The sequence below is a fragment of the Zalophus californianus genome, chromosome 5 (genome assembly GCF_009762305.2).
Source record: "Zalophus californianus isolate mZalCal1 chromosome 5, mZalCal1.pri.v2, whole genome shotgun sequence".
NCBI lineage: Eukaryota > Metazoa > Chordata > Mammalia > Carnivora > Otariidae > Zalophus > Zalophus californianus.
Window position 1 is genome coordinate 25,864,758 of NC_045599.1, and position 19,148 is coordinate 25,883,905.

The 19,148-nt window shown below is 43.3% G+C and overlaps 1 protein-coding gene across 3 annotated transcripts in view; it reads left to right on the top strand.

The window, feature by feature from the left end:
- The window catches only part of SLC22A4 (solute carrier family 22 member 4), a 39,375-nt gene extending 22,043 nt beyond the window's left edge, over window positions 1-17,332 (top strand). For all 3 annotated transcript variants that reach the window (XM_027606657.2, XM_027606656.2, XM_027606655.2), the window contains 7 exons: window positions 475-646; window positions 4,796-4,922; window positions 8,185-8,285; window positions 9,411-9,625; window positions 10,950-11,132; window positions 13,433-13,568; window positions 15,775-17,332. In XM_027606657.2, coding sequence (XP_027462458.1) covers window positions 475-646; window positions 4,796-4,922; window positions 8,185-8,285; window positions 9,411-9,625; window positions 10,950-11,132; window positions 13,433-13,568; window positions 15,775-15,850 — 1,010 coding nt within the window. In that variant the 3' untranslated portion in view covers window positions 15,851-17,332. The remainder of the gene's footprint in view (window positions 1-474; window positions 647-4,795; window positions 4,923-8,184; window positions 8,286-9,410; window positions 9,626-10,949; window positions 11,133-13,432; window positions 13,569-15,774) is intronic.
- The last annotated feature ends 1,816 nt before the right edge of the window (window positions 17,333-19,148 follow it).

Consider the following 19,148-nt stretch of genomic DNA (forward strand, 5'->3'; position numbering starts at 1 on the left):
TCTGTTAACTCTGAACTGTCCACTGTTTCCTGAGACCCCGTGTCTGTTTGTTTATAGTGGGCAAATGTGGGAAAGGCTACATGCATCGTGACCCCACAGAGCCCTTCAGAAGACCCCCCCCCCCACGCCACTGTCTCCCAGGGGAGAGTGTCTGCTCTTCACCTTGGGCACTTATTTTGGAAACAGGGCATTCTCAGAAAGATGACCTCTCAGGGCTGGGCATGAGACAGCCATAAAAAGATAAATCTGTGGCTCCTTTAAAATCTCATGAAAACTCATCCTTCTCTAAGGTGACAAGTCTTGGGTCACTTCCCACTTTCCTTCACCCTGATCACGCCTCCTCTGGGCCATAAGGCAAACGCTTTTCCCTTTTCCTCGTAATTGTAGCTCGAACTCCAACTGCCAGGTAATGATGTAAAACGGCAAATATTAAAGTGAGTTAAAATGCTAATACTCCTCCCTTGTTTTGAACAGGAACTGAAATTCTTGGCAAGTCAGTTCGTATTCTATTCTCTACGTTAGGAGTGTGCACATTTTTTGCAGTAGGCTACATGTTGCTGCCGCTGTTTGCTTACTTCATCCGAGACTGGCGGATGCTGCTGCTGGCGCTGACGGTGCCCGGGGTGCTGTGCATCCCGCTGTGGTGGTGAGTGTGGCTCGGTCCCAGACAGCCCCCCTCCGAGGGCCGGCATGCCTGGTGCTGACCCTCGCGCGGGCTGCGTGGTCCCCGTGGAGCTGGCCCTCAAGCCCGGGGCGTGTTGACCTCACTGCGGGTGGGCCTGTGTGCCACGCACAGTCTGATTCTCCACGGTCCCACAGAGCCCAGCTCTCAGGAAACCCGGCCCCACTGAGGCCCCACCCCCACCCCACCCCACCCCCACCCCCCGGCCCCGCTCTCCTCCGCCGTTGGTTGTTGACGTTGTTTGTGGACATGGTACCCATGGGTTTTGTTGTTTCCAATTCTGCCCCACCCTGCTCTGTTGACAACTTTCTCTCTCCAGGAAATCTCTTTCTCCTTCTGGATTCAATTCATGTAATTTCCTCAAGCTTCCCTATCACGGGGTGATTAACATCTAGGATGTGCCTGTTTATCTGCTTTGTCTTTTTTTTTTTTAAGACTTTATTTATTTGTCAGAGAGGGAGAGAGAGAGAGCACAAGCAGGGGGAGCGGCACACAGAGGGAGAAGCAGGCTTCCTGCTAAGCAGGGAGCCCGATGCGGGGGCTCGATCCCAGGACCCTGGGACCATGACCTGAGCCAAAGGCAGACGCTTCATGACTGAGCCACCCAGGCACCCCGAGGGACCCAGATTCTGACCATAACTTAAGTGAGCCACCCAGGCATCCCTCTGCTTTGTCTTGAAGGGTGAGAGAATTCTTTTCATTTAATGAGTTGTTAAGAGAAATGTTCTCTCCTTCCTCAATCCTGCCACCCAATTTTGACATATCAGTGTGGGATTAACCAAGTTTGGAGATACTCGCCCCAGTTTCACCCAATATGATTATGTGGGAAATTTCAGGTGAGAGAAGAGATTAGAATAATGGAATAAGGTCCCAGCTGCACCTTCTTTTTGGATTCCCCATTTCTTTGGTTTTGGTTTTGGTTTTGGTTTCTCCCATATTTAAGCAAGAGGAAAGGGGATTTCTTCTATTGGTGGGTCTCTCTCTCTCTCTCTCGCTTTTTCTCTCTCATTAATTCTTCTTGATTTGTTTTCATATCAATATCAAATCTCCCAACAGTATAGGTTTTACCGAACTGCTTGATCTCTACCTGCTTACACACAATGAAAGTTTCTTTGACCATTGTTTAAAAACTCATGGTTTAGACTAGCCCTCGTGGTTCCCTGTCCTTTGTACACAGCCTAGGAATTTTCCAGAAGGTCCTTTATCTTGCTGCAACTGTTAGGCAGCCTTAGAGACTGACAGGTAGCACATTTTGTCCTTGTTGGACCAGTTAGCTCGGGTTGGACCACTCCCAGTTACTGTCTTTTTATCATGTCTAAGACTGCTATCATTTTTCAGTGTAAATTCTTGGCATGGATGTGCCTGAGAGGAGAAAGCAATTTTTCCCTCAGTTGCCTGGGATTTGAGAGACAGTGTGTTAAAGGTTAGATAACTGTTCTGATTTGGAGATCTCCTCTGCAACACAGTCTGAAGGTCAGGAAAACTTATGGTAAATGAGGACAGGTCATTAACTACAGAGCTCTGACTCCAAGGAAGCACCCCAGATTTACAAGAGCAGGGCAATTTTCGGGAATGAGAGCCATCATGATCATCATCATAATCACCAACATCAGCTTTGTCACATCTTCTGACCCTCTTTCCATAATTCCCTTGCTGAGTAAATTTATTGTGAAAGGTGTTGGTGACCAGAGTTTCTCTCAAGACACAAGACAAGACTATTCAAAGGTTATTTTCTGCCTCTGCAGATGAATGATGTTAATTAATAATCTGTGATCCCTGGCTCTAGCTGTCATTTTGGACTAAGAGACCAGTACTTCTAAAATATGTCATAAGCAACCTTATTACTGTGTGATTCTATCAGAGGGAGGGAAAGAGAGAAGGAGAATAAAAATAAAAGGGCCCTGACTGACTATAAGAGATTAGTAGGGATTCTAATTTCTAGGGCTTGGACCTTTGCTTCAGGTTCCAATATTACAGCAAGGAACAACCCTGATAGGTCAGCCCCTGTGGTTTCCAGTAAAGACAGACCATCCCATGAGGCTCTGCCTTACCCTGGCCCTAAGGAGAGTTCTTTCTGTTGCCCCCGAGCTGGCTCGTGAGCGCTCCAGGCTGTGGGCACGCTGTACCAGGGACGGGACTGCCCCGGACAGAGGACAGCCCGGAACCAGCACTACAAAGCCGTGTGCTCGTCCTAAAAGTTTAACGACAGTCTTATCATAAAACAAAATCGCTTTCTTACAAACACCTCGTTCTTGAGGGTGGGACTTCCTGAAGCCATGCTCGTCAGTGTAGGTGGGCTGGGGTCATGCAGGGTTGGCTTGGGGCTGCTGGGCTCCCTGCTGCCTTCTCAGTGTGTGATAGAGACTCTCCAGCAATGCCCTTCCCCCTGTTCTAGTTGCATTCAATCTACAAAGAAGCTATAGTGTACAACCTCGTTTGGTGCTCCCCTAACTTCTGCAGTGATCAGCTAGACTTGATACTCTGTGCAGCACAAAAGCTGTAGCCGAAGTAGAGATCGCAGCACCCTGAGCATCACGGGCGGCAAATGGGAGTACACCAGAGCCCTGCAGGTGGTTTGGGGATGTTTTTTATGACTCAAATTCCCTTATAAGGTTTGGCAAGAATGGACCACAAGTATGAACGGGGTACGTGTGTAGGGGCTGGGGAGGGAGCCCATAGACGCAACACAGGGGAAGCTTTGCACTATCTAGCTGACTAAACAATAAGGTCCATGAGAGCCCTTAGAGCCTGTGGGAAGAAAGGTTGGGTATTTCTCAGAACAACCTTGTGGGGGAAAAGCATTGCTCAGAATTAGAAGGGAGTATACGTGTACATAGGCATGAAGTATACAGTGGCTGGGAAGTAGGAGCTCTAATTCTGCACTATAGCAGTAGCCTCTAGCCACACGCACATACTTAGATAAAATAAAACATTCACACCACATTCACATTCATTCACACCAGTTACACAGGCTCAATAGCCACATGCCGTTACCAGCTACGATATTTGGCAACACAGCTACAGCGCAGTGCAGAGCAGTGCAGAAAGCTGCCTTCTTGAACAGTGCGGCTCTACTTACTCAAGATCACGGACCCAACATCATCAGAGTTACCCGAGGGACCAACTAAAGGCACCTTCCAAAATGACATAACCTGGGTTCGTGTTTCAACCCACGCGCTGGTAGGCTGGGGAAGGGAGCTGAGGCTTGACCATTTGATAAGTTGTGTTTTGCTCTGAGGTTAATTGCTGTTGAGGCTTTGGAGGGGCCCGATTAATGATAGGAGGTCTCTGTACCTGCTACGTGTCGTGTATTTTTCTAGGATCACTGAGCACTGACCAATAGGTAAGGAAAGAAAGAGCCGGCAGAAGAATGGCTAAGAGATACTGAGAAATAAAAAGTAGGAAAGAATAGAAAAATATAAATAAATGCAAGTATGAGAAGAAGAAATAAGAATAGAAAAAATAGACAAATTAGGAAAGAATAGAAGTGAACGGTGTGTAATAAAAAAAATTAAGTTTCTAGACATTAAAAAAAAAAAAGACAACATTATCTCCCAAAGCCTCGTTTGGTTACTCACTGCCCTGGGAATCTGAGAGCCACAGGGACAGCCCACAGAGGGGTGTCCATGTATCCACCTTCTCCTCTGCCCACAAGAAAAGCCCAAAGAGCATGGATGTCTTGGCCACCTTTACCTGGTTAACTTCTGACCATCGTCAGCTGGGACACTAGGAATTCTCTAAGGGATGGACGCACTGAAAAGATACTAGATTGTGTTTCTTTAAGAGCCACAATGGTTATTAAGTTTGAAATCACTTTCTCCCACTGCCTGGTTTACAGCACCCACAGTTAATGTTACCCTTTATGATCTGGTCCTGCCTTCAAGTACAACTGATGATCAGTCAGCCCTGTGATTTGATCAGAACTTTGAAACTTGGACGTGCTTTTATTTATTCCTATTATCAATGGAAATTTTATGAGGCCTCCTTCCTGATTTTTTTTAAATAGACAAACTACAATCTTACAAAATAAAAATTATTTGGGGGCAACTTACACTGAATAGTATTAAACCTCGTTATTGTGAAAAATTATAAACCATGAAAAATTTATTCCAGGTTTATTCCTGAATCGCCCCGGTGGTTGATATCCCAAAGAAGATTTAGAGATGCTGAAAGTATCATCCAAAAAGCTGCAAAAATGAACAACATAGCTGCCCCAACGGTGATTTTTGATCCTATGGAGGTAAACATTTGTAGATGTGTCCTCTTAAAGTCAGCTATTCATTCTTGACTTAATATAATCCAGCGTGTGCCCACTATGTACCAGGCTCTGTGTGAGTCCTTGAGACACCGTGATGATTAAGTGCTGAGGTAAAGTCCCCCTCAGAGGGCTGCGTCGGAATTAGGTGCAATCATATATGTAAACTGCTTAGCCTATAGCAAGTGTTGATTAAATACTAGTCCCCCTTGCCTTTGACAAGTTTTATCTGCAACTCTTTATTGGTACTGCGCCATACCACTGGTGCAGTTACATACCAGTGATCTTTGAAGGTCCAGATGAAGTGGAAAAACTGTGGTTGGGGGTATTCCATCCATGGATTTCCCCCACTGTACCCTGAATCAGGCCACAGCTGCTGAGGAAGCTGTGTATGCCTCTAGTCTTGCTGGGTCGTGTCTACAACTTAAAGGCGTGAAGGCACAGGCTCGAGGGGTCATCGCTGAAGGCAGGAGGCCACAAGGGAAAGATGATATCCTGTGGAAGCAGCCCTACTTCCTGACAGTCAGTGAGGACCTCAGTGTCCCTGTCCATGCCCTGTGCTGGGTCCTGGAGAAAGTGAGAAAAGTTAGATACAGTTCCTATGCTTAGGGAACATAGCATGTAGCTAAGAGGGTCGGGAGGATTAGATGTGACATAAATGATGCCGGGGGAGGAAGTGCTAAGTACCCAAGGTGTGCATGCTGTATACCAGCAGAGAAGGGGAACGGACGGACTCTGGGCTGAAGAGGCAGGTCCAAACCGGGGGGTGGGGGCTGAGATGAATGGAGGGGATGGGGGCAGGGCATTCCTGCCTAGGAGAAGGGTAAGGGTCTGCTCAGGATACCCCAAGAAGATGGGGACAGCTGCAGCGACTGTATGCCTGCCCCACACTCAAGTCTGCACAGACTCAAGTCTGGCTCCCCCAGAAAGCAGGACTCTGCGGAGGGTGGTGGGCATTCCTCGGCTCCATCCCTGGCCTTTGGGACCTCTGACAGAAGCAGATATCCTGGCAATAGCTGAAGGATTAATTACAGGGCCATGAACCCAAGCTCTCAGAGGGCTGCCAGGGCAAATATCTCTTAATCCTTTGCTCTTCAGATCAAGAATTCCATTCCCAGCCTTAGATAATTTATTGGACATCAGGAGTGTCCAGTGGACCCTTCTGAATCTCAGGGTGGTGCTGGTTGTTGATTGATGTTTATTGCGTCTGTGATCTGATTCCTGTCTTTCAGGAACTTACAGTTTAGTAGTGGAGATCAGACCTACGTGGTTGAAAGCAGTCATAAAACATAAAAGAGATAGTTATGGGCAAATAAGAGTAAAGTTCAGTGTCAAAACACATGCTTCTGAAAGCACCTCGTTTCTTCCTACCATCAGGCACGTGGAGCCTGAGCTGGATGAGCCCGCTGAAGGAAAGGGAGCTTGTGCTCATCTCTGATGCTTACCTCCTGGCAAGGCGGGGCAGTGGAGGGGGGGGTTCCTCTTCAAAGCCCTGGGCCAGCACATACAGCCTGCTCAGAACGACGATGGAGAGTCTACCAGATGTCAGGCACAGTGTTGAGCTTATTTGATGTTCACGCAAGGCATAGCTAATGGGTAATACTCTAGGCCCTTTTTTTCAGGAGAGGAAATCGAAGTACAGAGAAGTTAAGGAATTTGCCCACAATCCCATAGCTAGAAATCTCGCTAGGTCTCTCTGGTGCCAAAGGACGTGCGCTTAACAGCATGTGATTTCTTATCTCATGTTAGAGGCAGTGGACAGAAAAAAATATAGAGTAGTGTCATCTTGGAAAGCTGTCTTGGGCTTCTCTGGCTTTCCTTCTGAAGCACCTTTAGCCTGCTCATGGAGTTTGGTCCAAAGGTATTTTGGTGATCCATACAGTCACAAGTATTGGATACAAGATTATTCTTGTCCTGAGTTTTCTAAAACTGGCTGTTATCAAAATCACCCAGGGGGGAAAAAAATCACCCAAGTAACTTTAAAAATATGGAGTCGTAGGCTTCAGGGCCCCAGGAAGGATTCAGATTCAGCAGGCCCCAGGTGGGACCTGGCGAGCTGCATTTTCATAAGGGCCCCGTGGAAGCACCAAGTGTTAGCGTTGGCCTGAGGCACAGGTCCTATCCATGCATGGCACCACTTCCAGAACCCTCCATGAAGACTTCTAGTTCCCACTAGTTTATTCAGGGGCTTTACTTTGGTTGTGATAAGAGGGTTATGCTGCCAGGGGCATGTTCTGGGGCTGTACACTCCAAATCATGTAGAAGAAGAAAGGTAATATGTCTGTGAGCAGCAAGAGGGAGTGTCTGATTATTCTTAGAAAGAAGGAGGCTCATATCTGGGGAGCACCTGCTATAAAGGCAGGTCCATCAGTCTCATTCCTTCACCGTAGACCCTCCTTCCTAAGCCTCCTATTGCACACACACCATATCCCAAAGAGATTCCACACCTCAGAGCCTTGTAATTTTTTTTTTACAGGTTCCAATAAGCTTGATTATCTAGATTCCTACCACATGGCAAGTTAAATTTAGTGAATTAAAAGTAAAGGAGGGAAACCCATTGACAATAGTAAGAAACTGGCACTAGCCAGATAGTTAGCATATTTTCCTCAATGGTGCAGTCATAGTAATAATTATAGTTAAAACGGGATTGGGCATCTACCATGGTTCAAGTACTATGCTAAGTTTTATATATATATTATACACATATATATATATACACACACACACACATATATAACCTCATTTAATTTTCTCAACTCCCAATTATTATACATTTTAACAGAGAAGTAAACTGATGCTCAGAACTCTTACCCAAGGTCCCTCAGTGAACCCAAATCTGTTCTGACACTGAGACAACAACAAGAAAAATACAAAACCGGACATGGACCTGAAGGCATTTGGGGCGTTTGGCCCTGCCCATTCCACGAGTCCTATGGGTCACAGCTCAGTGTGATTCGTGTCACCACAGTGATGACCATGAGTCAAGAAAAGGCTGTTAGCAGTCAGGCTTTATATAAAGAGGCACTGAAGGCAATTCTAAGGCTCTGTCTAAAATGGGCCACAAGTATTTTAAAGTGTTAGAATAAGCATCATATACGTGGATGCCCTTATTCCCCTCCAGTTCCAGACTTCTGAGCATATTCAAGGTGAAGGAGCGTTATATGCATAATAGGTCTTTCCCACATTGCCATGGTTGAAGATACCTCCTCATTACCTCTTAATCTCATGGTTGTTTGCATTATTTTAGCTACAGGAACTAAAACTCCCAAGTCAGCAGAAAGTTTTCATTCTGGACCTGTTCAGGACACGAAATATTGCCACAATAACCATCATGTCCTTGCTGCTCTGGTAAGTAATAAGTGATCTATGAATGTGACACGTAGCACCTAAGTATGCAACCGATTTTCTCTAATTCACAGCAACGTCAGGGTAAGGACTGAGTCTTCCTGAAACAAAATAAAAATTATAGAATTCTAAGTTATTTGGAAATGCCTCCATTCAATTCATGGAACATGGATGGTGAAAAAAAAGTCACAGGGAACAATATTTAAGCCTGCAGTACTGTGGCCCACAGGGAAAGGGTCCCTCCCCTCCTAAAGTAATTGGGATTAATAGTAATAATGTTGCTGGTGGCTGAAACTGAAAGGCTAATGCAACTCCTGCTTCCTGACGCTGTATTAGCAACAGAGCAGTGACATTAGAACAACAATGTTCCTGAAAACATTTTCCGGATATCCTCTGCTTTTTGGTCATGTTAATCATAAGCAAATTTCTGCACAGAGGAGTCTGCAAGATGCAGTCATTTTTATACAGAACAGCTTTGTGGTTCTGTGGAAGTGGACTGTAATGACAGGATATGCAGTGTGTACTCTGTGAGACTTTGAACCACTATGGGACTTTCATTCTCTCCCCTAAAGTGAGTTTTAATAAATCGATTGGAATTCACCAAAAGTGAATCCCACAGTATTGACTATGTGTCCTTGTTTTTCTTTTCGGTAAGAATAAAATCTGGATTTTGTGTACACTGACATGACTGATGGTTTTTCTTCAAATAATAGTTGTAAGGGAATGAGGATGTTCAAACTGTTCAGGAAATACTGAAATCTGAAATTAACTAGACCAGAATACTGAAATCTGAAATGAACTAGACCAGGTGTTGTTGAATGTTGGTATAACTAGACTAGTGCTGTCCAGTAGAACTCTCCACAACAATGAAAATGTTTTATGTCTGAGTTTTCCATTGTAGTAGCCACTAGCCACATGTAGCTATCAAGGTAAAGTGTGGCTAGTGTGACTAAAGAACTGAATTTTTAGTTTCATTTCATTTAAATTGATTTACTTTTATATAGCCATATGTGACTAGCAGCTACTTATAGGACAGAAAGATGGAGACAATTTCTTGACCATCATGGAATTATGGAGTGGTTCAAGCTATCCTCTTGTCATTTTTGCCTTTTTTCTTTTGTCTTTCAGGATGCTAACCTCAGTGGGTTACTTTGCTCTGTCTCTCAACGCTCCTAATTTACACGGAGATGCCTATCTGAACTGTTTCCTTTCTGCCTTGATCGAAGTTCCAGCTTACATTGTAGCCTGGTTGCTGCTTCGAACCCTGCCTCGGCGTTACATCATAGCCGGAGTACTGTTCTTGGGAGGAGGCGTGCTTCTCTTAATTCAGCTCGTACCTGCAGGTAAGAAGTTAACCAATATTAACAGCTTACCAGAAAAGATCCACACCTTGACTGGACTAATCATTAGTCACTGCACCCTGTTTGTGACGCCCTTACATCATAAGCTCTTCGTAAGTCCACCGGACAAGCGACAGCTAACTACATAATTTCCTGTGTTCGTAACAACTCCCCTGAAATGGGGGTCAGCCTCAGAGCATCAGACATCACTGCCTGGGAGGAAGACTAATGCCATCAGTCATCTCCTTGGTGCTTTCAAACCTCTTCCCTGAGGAGCATTTTCCAGTTTGCAGCACGTAGGACACACCAGTTCCGATATAAGTCAGTGATTTTTAGGGTCTGTAATCCTGAAGTAGTTAAAGAGCACACTGAATACGTTTGCTTCTTTTTTCTCCTTATGCCTAACTTTCTCATATTATTAAAATGTTGACAATAGATCATTGATAACATAGTATTAGACATAGAAACATATATTTCTTTACTAAGAATAAACGGGATAGAGGGCGCCTGGGTGGCTCAGTTGGTTAAGCGACTGCCTTTGGCTCAGGTCATGATCCTGGAGTCCCGGGATCGAGTCCCGCATCGGGCTCCCTGCTCAGCAGGGAGTCTGCTTCTCCCTCTGACCCTCTTCCCTCTCGTGCTCTCTCTCTCTCATTCTCTCTCTCTCTCAAATAAATAAATAAAATCTTTAAAAAAAAAAAGAATAAACGAGATAGAAAGGATTGGTCCTTCTCTTTGAAGATTAAACTTAACTATATTAACATGCTAACAATTTACCATGAAACTGTTGTAACAAAAGTGGACAAAGGTCACTGACTGCCTAAATGATCTAGAGTAACAGTTGAGCAAAACAGAAAGCAACCCCCCCCCTCTATCTTTACTTGTGTCTGATTATCAAGGTATTTGAAGAGAAAGTGTTACCTGGGAATATCTTTCTTCCTTTCTTTCTTTCTTTCTTTCTTTCTTTCTTTCTTTCTTTCTTTCTTTCTTTCTTTCTTTCTTTCTTTCTTTCTTTCTTTCTTTCTTTCTTTTTAAGAAAGAGAGATGGGGGAAGGAGAAGGGCGGAGGGAAAGGGAAAGAGAGAATCTTAAGCAGGTTCCACACTCAGTGCAGAGCTGGCGTGCAGGGTTTGATCGTATGATCCTGAGATCGTGACCTGAGCTGAAATCAAGAGTCGGAACCTTAACCGACTGAGTCATCCAGGTGCTCCAGGAATACGTTTATATTATAAAAACATTGCTGTGCAGGCAAAAAGGACAATGAAAAAACTGAGTTACAAATTCTTACTTCTAAAAGCACCTCTGTTTACACTGGGTCTCTTTTCCAGATTACAACTTCTTGTCCATTGGTCTGGTGATGTTAGGAAAGTTCGGGATCACCTCTGCTTTCTCCATGCTGTATGTCTTCACTGCAGAGCTTTACCCCACCCTGGTCAGGAACATGGCTGTGGGCGTCACATCCATGGCCTCCAGAGTGGGCAGCATCATTGCTCCCTACTTTGTTTACCTCGGTGAGATGCATCTTGTCAATTTGTTCTTTTTTTTTTTAATATAAAGGAATAGATTTTTCATTGTGAAAAAATGCAAACAGCACAGAAAGTACTGGAAAAATTACAAAGCTTACCTCTTCTCTCCCGGGTCCCCAGACTGCAGCCCTAGAAGTAGCTAATATTAACATTTTGGTGAGTAGCCCTTCAGACATTTTGTTTTGCAAAACATATATATATATACACAATAAAATTAAACACATAAACAAAATTATATATATTGTTTCACAACTTTCTTAACATTGTATCATATATAGCTTTTACCTTCTTTTTAGTTAGTATATATTCTTCCAATGTATGTATATACATAGTTTGTATGTATACATATTTAGGCTCATTGGATGGACATTTAGGCCATTTCCAGGTTTTTGTTATTACACATAACACTGTAATGAACATTCCTCTATCCCCCTAAGACCCTTTGTTCATGTAATTACACACACTTGGATTCATGGATTGTTGGAGCAATTTAAAATTTTCATAGATATTGCCAAACTGGCCTCTAAGTATTGTACTAATTTACAATCCAACTATCAATATATGAGAGTGCCTATTTCTCCATATCCTAACAAGGGGATGATCCAATTTTTTAATCATCGGTAATCTGTTATCTGAAAAATGGATATCATTATTGCTTTCATTTCTAATTCTTTAATTATAAATAAAGTTGAGCATTTTTTTAAGATTTATTTATTTATTTGCGAGACAGAGGGAGCGCAGGAGCGCATGCTCATGTGAGCTGGGGGAGGGATAGAGGGAGAGAATCTTCAAGCAGAAGCCCTGCTGAGCACAGAGTCTGATGCGGGGCTCGATCTCAAAACCCATGAGATCATGACCTGAGCTGAAATCAAGAGTCAGACACTTAACCGACTCAGCCACCCAGGCGCCCCTGATTTGTGAGAGTCCTTTGTAATCGAAAGAAACTAGCCCTTTGCGTATATGTTGTAAATATTTTTCCTAGTTCATCATTTACTTTTGATTTTATGATATTTTAGGAAGTTTTGGTTTTTATATAGTCAGATTTCTCAATCTGGAATAACACCACAGGAGGGCTTCAGTGGGTTGCTCAATGGATGTGGGATCTCACACTCCAAGCCTAAGCCCCCTTAAGGACTCTGCCAGTGAGAGATGCTGATAACGCATCCTTATTCTTCCTAGTCATCCGTTGGTTCAAATACGCTGGTTCTGACTGGTTCAAACACGCACACAAACAAATACTCTATCTAAATCCTCAGGAGAGGTACACCCTAATCTTTGTAGATGAAGTGAAATATTTTCTTATCTTAAACATACTCTGCACGGCTACCCTGAACAAGCCCTAAAAAAACACATTATAATATAGAATGGTGTTGTTTTCCCTTTGTTCTTCCCTCTACTTTCAAGCCACACTCACTTGGTCTAAGGGTGGACCACTGGGTACGGAAGGAATGGAAGAGTCTGAGACAGATCTTTCTGTTCCGCAACAGCTACTCCTATTAGTGACATAGATGCCTCAGAGAAGCTTCCAGATTAATGTTTTCTGACAAAGAAAATCCTTGGGTGTGCTATTCCTCTGTAATCTCTGTTTGCAGAAAGGAAGCAAAATGAGGCTCTATTATTCTCCTGTCCAAGTGCCTACTTACTAGCGCAGGCAAAAGCAATGGTCACACCAGTCATCATGGCCAGTACCTGTCCCTGCGATATCCTTTTTCTCCTTGATACCTGCTCATCCCCCATCTCTAATTCCACCTTGAGAGGGAAAAGTTGGTAGGTGAAGACTTCCATCAAAGGAACATCTGTCACACATGGTTAAAGAGTGGCTTGGAGAATGCCACCCGGCATGAAAGACCTTATGATAATGCAAAATCACGTAGGGAAATGATTATGGGAATCTCAGAGGTAATGGCTTCTACCAAAAAGAAACTGTGATCCTCTGCATACCTTTTTCCTTCTGACAATGTTCAGGTTTAAAACTGCTCTCAAGGGCGCCTGGGTGGCTCAGTCGGTTGAGCGACTGCCTCCGGCTCAGGTCATGATCCTGGAGTCCCTGGATCGAGTCCCGCATCGGGCTCCCTGCTCAGCGGGGAGTCTGCTTCTCCCTCTGACCCTCCCCCGTCTCATGCTCTCTCTCTCTCTCATTCTCTCTCTCTCAAATAAATAAATAAAATCTTTAAAAAAAAAACTGCTCTCAAATACTGTTTGCCATGATTACAAAATATGGAGAATCCATATTTTGGGACATCTGGAGAATCCCCGTATCTAACTGGTGTTCTTGTGCCTTCCAGGTGCTTACGACAGAGTTCTGCCCTACATCGTCATGGGTAGCCTGACTGTCTTCATTGGAATCATCACCCTTTTCTTCCCTGAAAGTTTTGGAATGACTCTACCAGAGACCTTAGAGCAGATGCAGAAAGTGAAAGGGTAAGTGGAACTTTAAAAACTGGTAGCAAAATTCCTCAAAATTCCTCAGAATGAACATGCAAGAATAGCCAGGAAATTTCTGAAAAAGCAGAATAGTAAGTAGAGAGTAGCTCTATCAGATAATAAAGCATATTACTAAAAAAAAAAAAAAAAACAATACTACCTAAAAAAAAATTAAAAAAAATAAAGCATATTACTAAGCAGAGGTAATTAAAACCGTTATCATAAGGGTGTAGGAATCGAAATCACAGGAATAGAATAGAGTTCAGAATTAAATCCAAGAAACTATGAGAACTCAGTCTATGCTAAAAAGTTGCAATTCAAAATCAGTGAGAAAAATTAGATTATTCAGTAAAGGGTGTTAGAGAATTCAGCTAGCCACGTTGGATAAATAGAAAACTTGCATCCTACTCCAGAATAAATACATCAAGATAAATTGCAAAGTGATTAAAAATGGAGGCCTAAAAATGTAAAATCATAAATGTATCAGAAGAAAAGATACGTTATTTTTGTAACCTCAGAGAAGGCCTTTCTGAGCGTGATATGAAACGCAAAGAGAGGTAAAGGAAAAGATTGCTACGTCTGATTATGAAACTTCAGAAATTCTTGGCACAGCAGGTAAGGAGACCATAAATAAAAACAAAGGTCAAAAAGCCAGGGGAGAAAATATTTGCAACACAGAATATACACCTGGGGCTAATACAGCTTAATATACACGAAACTCTCAGCAGTCAGTGGGAAAAAGACAGACAACTCAGTAGGAAAACTGGCAAAGGTCATCAACAAGTGGTTAACAGAAAAGGACGTTTCAGTGGCAGGGATATACATGAAAAACAATACTTGTCCACATTAATAAAGAAATATGAAATAAAACAATTTAATCTTTTTTTGGCCTATGAGATTGTATGAGAGTTTTCCCTCCTGATACCCACCACTTCTGACACCAACTTGTGCCTTACAATTTCATTCAATTCCAACACTAACCACCAGAGTTTGCATCAGAATCCGTAAGTTTTAGAGCTTAGTCCCACAAGACTGCCCTCCCTTCAGATGTCAGTGGTAAATATCAGGTCCCCAGGTTATCCACACTTCTATCCAGTGTGGTTTCAAAGTCTGGTGTTTCCCCAACCCCCTTCCTCCCACTCAAGTTCAGTAATTTGCCGGAATAACTCACAGAACTCGGATAATACTTTCCTTACCATTTCAGGTTTATTATAAAGGATACATACAAACAGCCAGATGAAGAGAGACAAAGACTGAGGTCCAGAAGGGTCCAGAGTGCAGGAGCTTCTGTCCCTGTGCAGTTGGGGAACGCCACCATCCTCACACGTGGAGGTGTTCACCAATTCAGAAGCTCTCTGAACTTCAGTGTTCAGGGGGTTTTATGGAGGTTTTATCACCGAGGCATGATCAATAACTAATCCAACCTCTAGCCCCTCACCCCTCCTTGGAGGTTGGAAGGTGGGGCTGAAAGTTCCAGGCTTCTAATCAACGCCTGATCTTTCTGGTGACCAGCCTCCATCCTGAAACTATCGAGGGGCCCCCCAAGAGTTGCCTCATTAAAATAAAAGACAAGATGATCCCTATCACTCAGGAAATGACAAAGGATTTAGGAGCTCTGAGTCGGGAACCGGGGACAAAAATCGAATATCTTTCTACAGTATCACGGATTGGCAAACAATTAAAGATGAGTGGATTTGTAGGAGAAGTTAAGATTCTATAGTGAAACTGCCTGGCTTCAAATCCCAAATCTAGTGAATGAATTTGGGAAAATTGCTTAATTTTCACTAACCCTCGGGATTCACATCTGGGAATAGTTCATATGGGGAAACAGTTCATACGGCTATCATGAGGTTCTGTAAGATAATGGGTCTTTAGTGCCTGGCCATGAAGAACATAAATCTATATATGAGTGGATGATTCTGATTCCTGACAGAACATGTATAGCAAAGTGTGCGCCAAAAGTTGGGTTCTTCTAATGATATGACTATTCCAATATCAACTTTAGCTTGCTGGGAACTTCATGTTTACCACTCCACCCTTTCCTCAGGGAAACTGTAGAATTAGAGAATACAAGCTCTAGACTCCTGAACTATTATTAGAGTTATGTTCATTAACTGGATAAATGTTTTGCAGTGTCAGTCTGGCATTCTGAGGAGGAGAGTCTTGAATATTTAATTTTCTTTAGCACTTACTTTATTTTCAGGTTCGGGTTTAGGAAAAAACCGAGAGATTCAGTAGAGAAGGAAGAAAATCCCAAAGTTCTAATAACTTCATTCTGATAAGATCTCCACCCCATTTGGTGACCTGAAAACCAGCTGCATCAGACTCTACAAGGAAACCAAAGCCTTTCCTGAGGAACTGGACCAAGCCTGATGATGAACACTCAGATGACTCTGCTGTTGAGAAACGCTTGTCATAGAGCACACTCCGGGCCACTCTTCCAGATCATCTCCTTAATTTTAAAAACCATTTCTAGAGAGTCCACCTTCTTAACGAATTCGATGAAATGGGTTCATACGATTTTTTTGAAAATGTGTGGGTCAAGGAACGGTAAATCCATACAAAGATTAACACTCATTTCCAAACATACAAATTCTATTCAAATAAAAAGAATGTCATTGTATTAACACAACTATCAGGTGACAACAGTATGTGTGTGTGTATGTGTGTAAGTGAACCAGCACATTCAAAATTATAGTCGTGTTTGAAGTGAACTCAAATACTGCTGTAACTAAATGATTAGATGCAGTATTCCTATCCAGAAAATTTTATACAATCCTTTGAGGGGAACTGATGGCAGATATTAATAGTGTTTTACAAGTGAAATGCCACAGGAGATCAAGTAGCTTGGGTCACATGACCTGCTGGCCTTGAAGAAGGGAACCCAGGCAGTTCCCTGCTACGATTTCAGTGGCTATGACTTAAGGCCTTTTGAAGGGTCCGCATTCGTTGGGATCTTTTTGAGCACGTGTTTAAACTTTGTTTCTTTAGAGCGGCTGAAGAGGTATTTTGCTAGTAAACAGAATCAGGAGAGCCACGAACCAGTTAGGTTGGTAAAGATGGTTTGTATGCCCTGCAGCCAGGAGCTACCGGCCCCCAGGAAGGAGGCTGTCCACGCCAACAATCTGGAGAGACTTTTAAAACAGTTCTTTCCATTAACAGATTCCTTCCTAGGCGTGGTCTGCAGCTGCTGGTCTCTCCAACCAGGGGCGCATCTGGTTTCAGTTCCACGAGTGAGCAGGGGGGAAGAAATAAAGGCCACCGCTGGGGTCATGTGTTATCATAAGCTCAGGAGAGACATGTCAGGTCTCTGTCTCAGCACGTTTTAGGCATGCTGAGATGGCAACAGAGCAGGAGGTTACTCCTGGACACCTGGGCAACATGCTTTCGCTGAAAGTGGCCTCTGACCACAGCACAGTTGTAAGCTCCGGACCCTTCCCTATACCCAGCGCTATACTGTGCGCGTGGAAACAGGTAGCCACTGGTTTTCATAGATACCTGATGGCATCAGCTCCGAAAAACAATTATCCCCAAATGTAAATTTTCACTAACTGTTTTTTAGAGGAAACTTGGATGTAACATTTTTGATAAGTAGTCCTTATTATTTCAAGTTCCTTATCTTGAACTTTTCTAATTAACCCTCAATTTTTTTTCTCTCTATAGCCATCTTTCTAACATATATTTTATATCCTCCTGACGCACTGATGCTACCTTTTGACTGTTACTTTAAAATCCGCCAGAGGGGCGCCTGGGTGGCTCAGTCGATTAAGTGTCTGCCTTCAGCTCAGGTCATGATCCCAGGGTCCTGGGATCGAGTCCCACGTTGGGCTCCCTGCTCAGCGGGGAGCCTGCTTCTCCCCTGCCTGCCACTCCCCCGGCTTGTGCTTGCTCCCTCTCTCTCTCTCAAATAAATAAAATTTAAAAAAAATAATAAAGGGGCGCCTGGGTGGCTCAGTTCGTTGAGCGACTGCCTTCGGCTCGGGTCATGATCTCAAGGTCCTGGGGTGGAGCCTCACATCAGGCTCCCAGCTCAGCAGAAGGCCTGCTTCTCCCTCTCCCACTCCCCCTGCTTGTGTTCGCTGTCTCGCTGTCTCTCGCTCTCTGTCAAATAAATAAATAAAATCTTCAAAAAATTTTTAAAATATTAAATAAAAATAAATAAATAAATAAATAAATAAAATCCACCAGACTATCCTAGAATAATTTATGTTTTGTCATTGGCGACACAGGTGCATAGCTTCATCCACCCAGTGCTTTTATCTCCCCCATGGATGCAGCCTGTCTGGGTCACCTTTCCATCGACCTTGCTAAGCACTGGGCAGCCCATCCCACAGACAGCAGGTCATGCTGCCTCCCAACAAGCTCTTCTCGAACTTCCTCCCTCCCCCCCACCCGCCCCGTGTTCTTCAGGTTCTTGTTAACCCTCACTGAGCTGGGCTCTTGTCTTGTTGCCCCCACACCCCCCTAAGTTCTGGGATGCAAAATGCTCTTAAAACTTTTTCTAGATATAAAAAGTAAGGATGTGATAATTACCTTTCACTGCTGTTTGTACTGGCATTTTATATTTTAAAATATTAAGAGATGACTTTTTAAAATCTGTTTCTGTAAAGGCAACAAATACACAGATGATTATCTCTTTGGTAGTTCAAAGACCAAGTAGATCAACACATGTCAAAAGAGCATTTGATTAAATTCAAGGTACATTCCTGAGTTTTAAAAACTGCTTTTAAAGTTAGGTCAACAAGGCAACATCCTGCACTCGCTTAAGAATAGCAGTCTCCGGCTGGCAGCCAATCTGACACTGCACGTTCTAGAATCTAGTGTCTTGCATGGATTCTGTTAGCATCTGAACCAGTCCCTCCTCCTAATTCGGCTCCTTCCCTGCCCTGAGTCTATCCTCAGCACAGCCGCCTGGTTATCTAAATGAGACCATGTCACTTTTCCACTCAAAACCTTCCCATAGCCCCCCATCTCAGGTGTGCTTCTTCCCCCTTTCTGGTCCCACAGCATGTGCTTTCACTTACATGAGTTTCATCCCACTTCAGTCAGGTTTTTGAAAAGTTAAAGTCTTTACAATAGTCTATGCATAGGATGATCACATGCCCCGGTTTTCCCAGAACAGTCACAGTTTCTATCTATGAGCCTAGGGTGATTATTAATCCCCCCAACGATAACTTTTCACTCTAAAAATGTCCCAATTTGGATGACGAGTTATATACGCTCACCAATTATAGGGTCCTGCTCTGTGTCCCCAAATGTCCTTGCTCAAATGTCACCTGCTTGATAAATACTTACCTGACCACCCAATTTTAAACTGTATCTTGTTCTCTCTGTCCTAAATTCACCTGTCCCTGGTTCATTTTTCTCCATAGTTTTTATTACCCTCTAACATCCTAGCTAACTTACCTCTTCATTTTTTTTTTAACGTCCTTCTTCCTCATGGAGTTTACATTCCATCCCCAGCAGTTAGAAGTGTGTTTGGCACATAGTCGATACTTGATAAATATTTGTTTAAAAATGGATAAATATATTATTATAATCATTATTATAGTTAAATTGGCAAAAGTAATTTTTAGC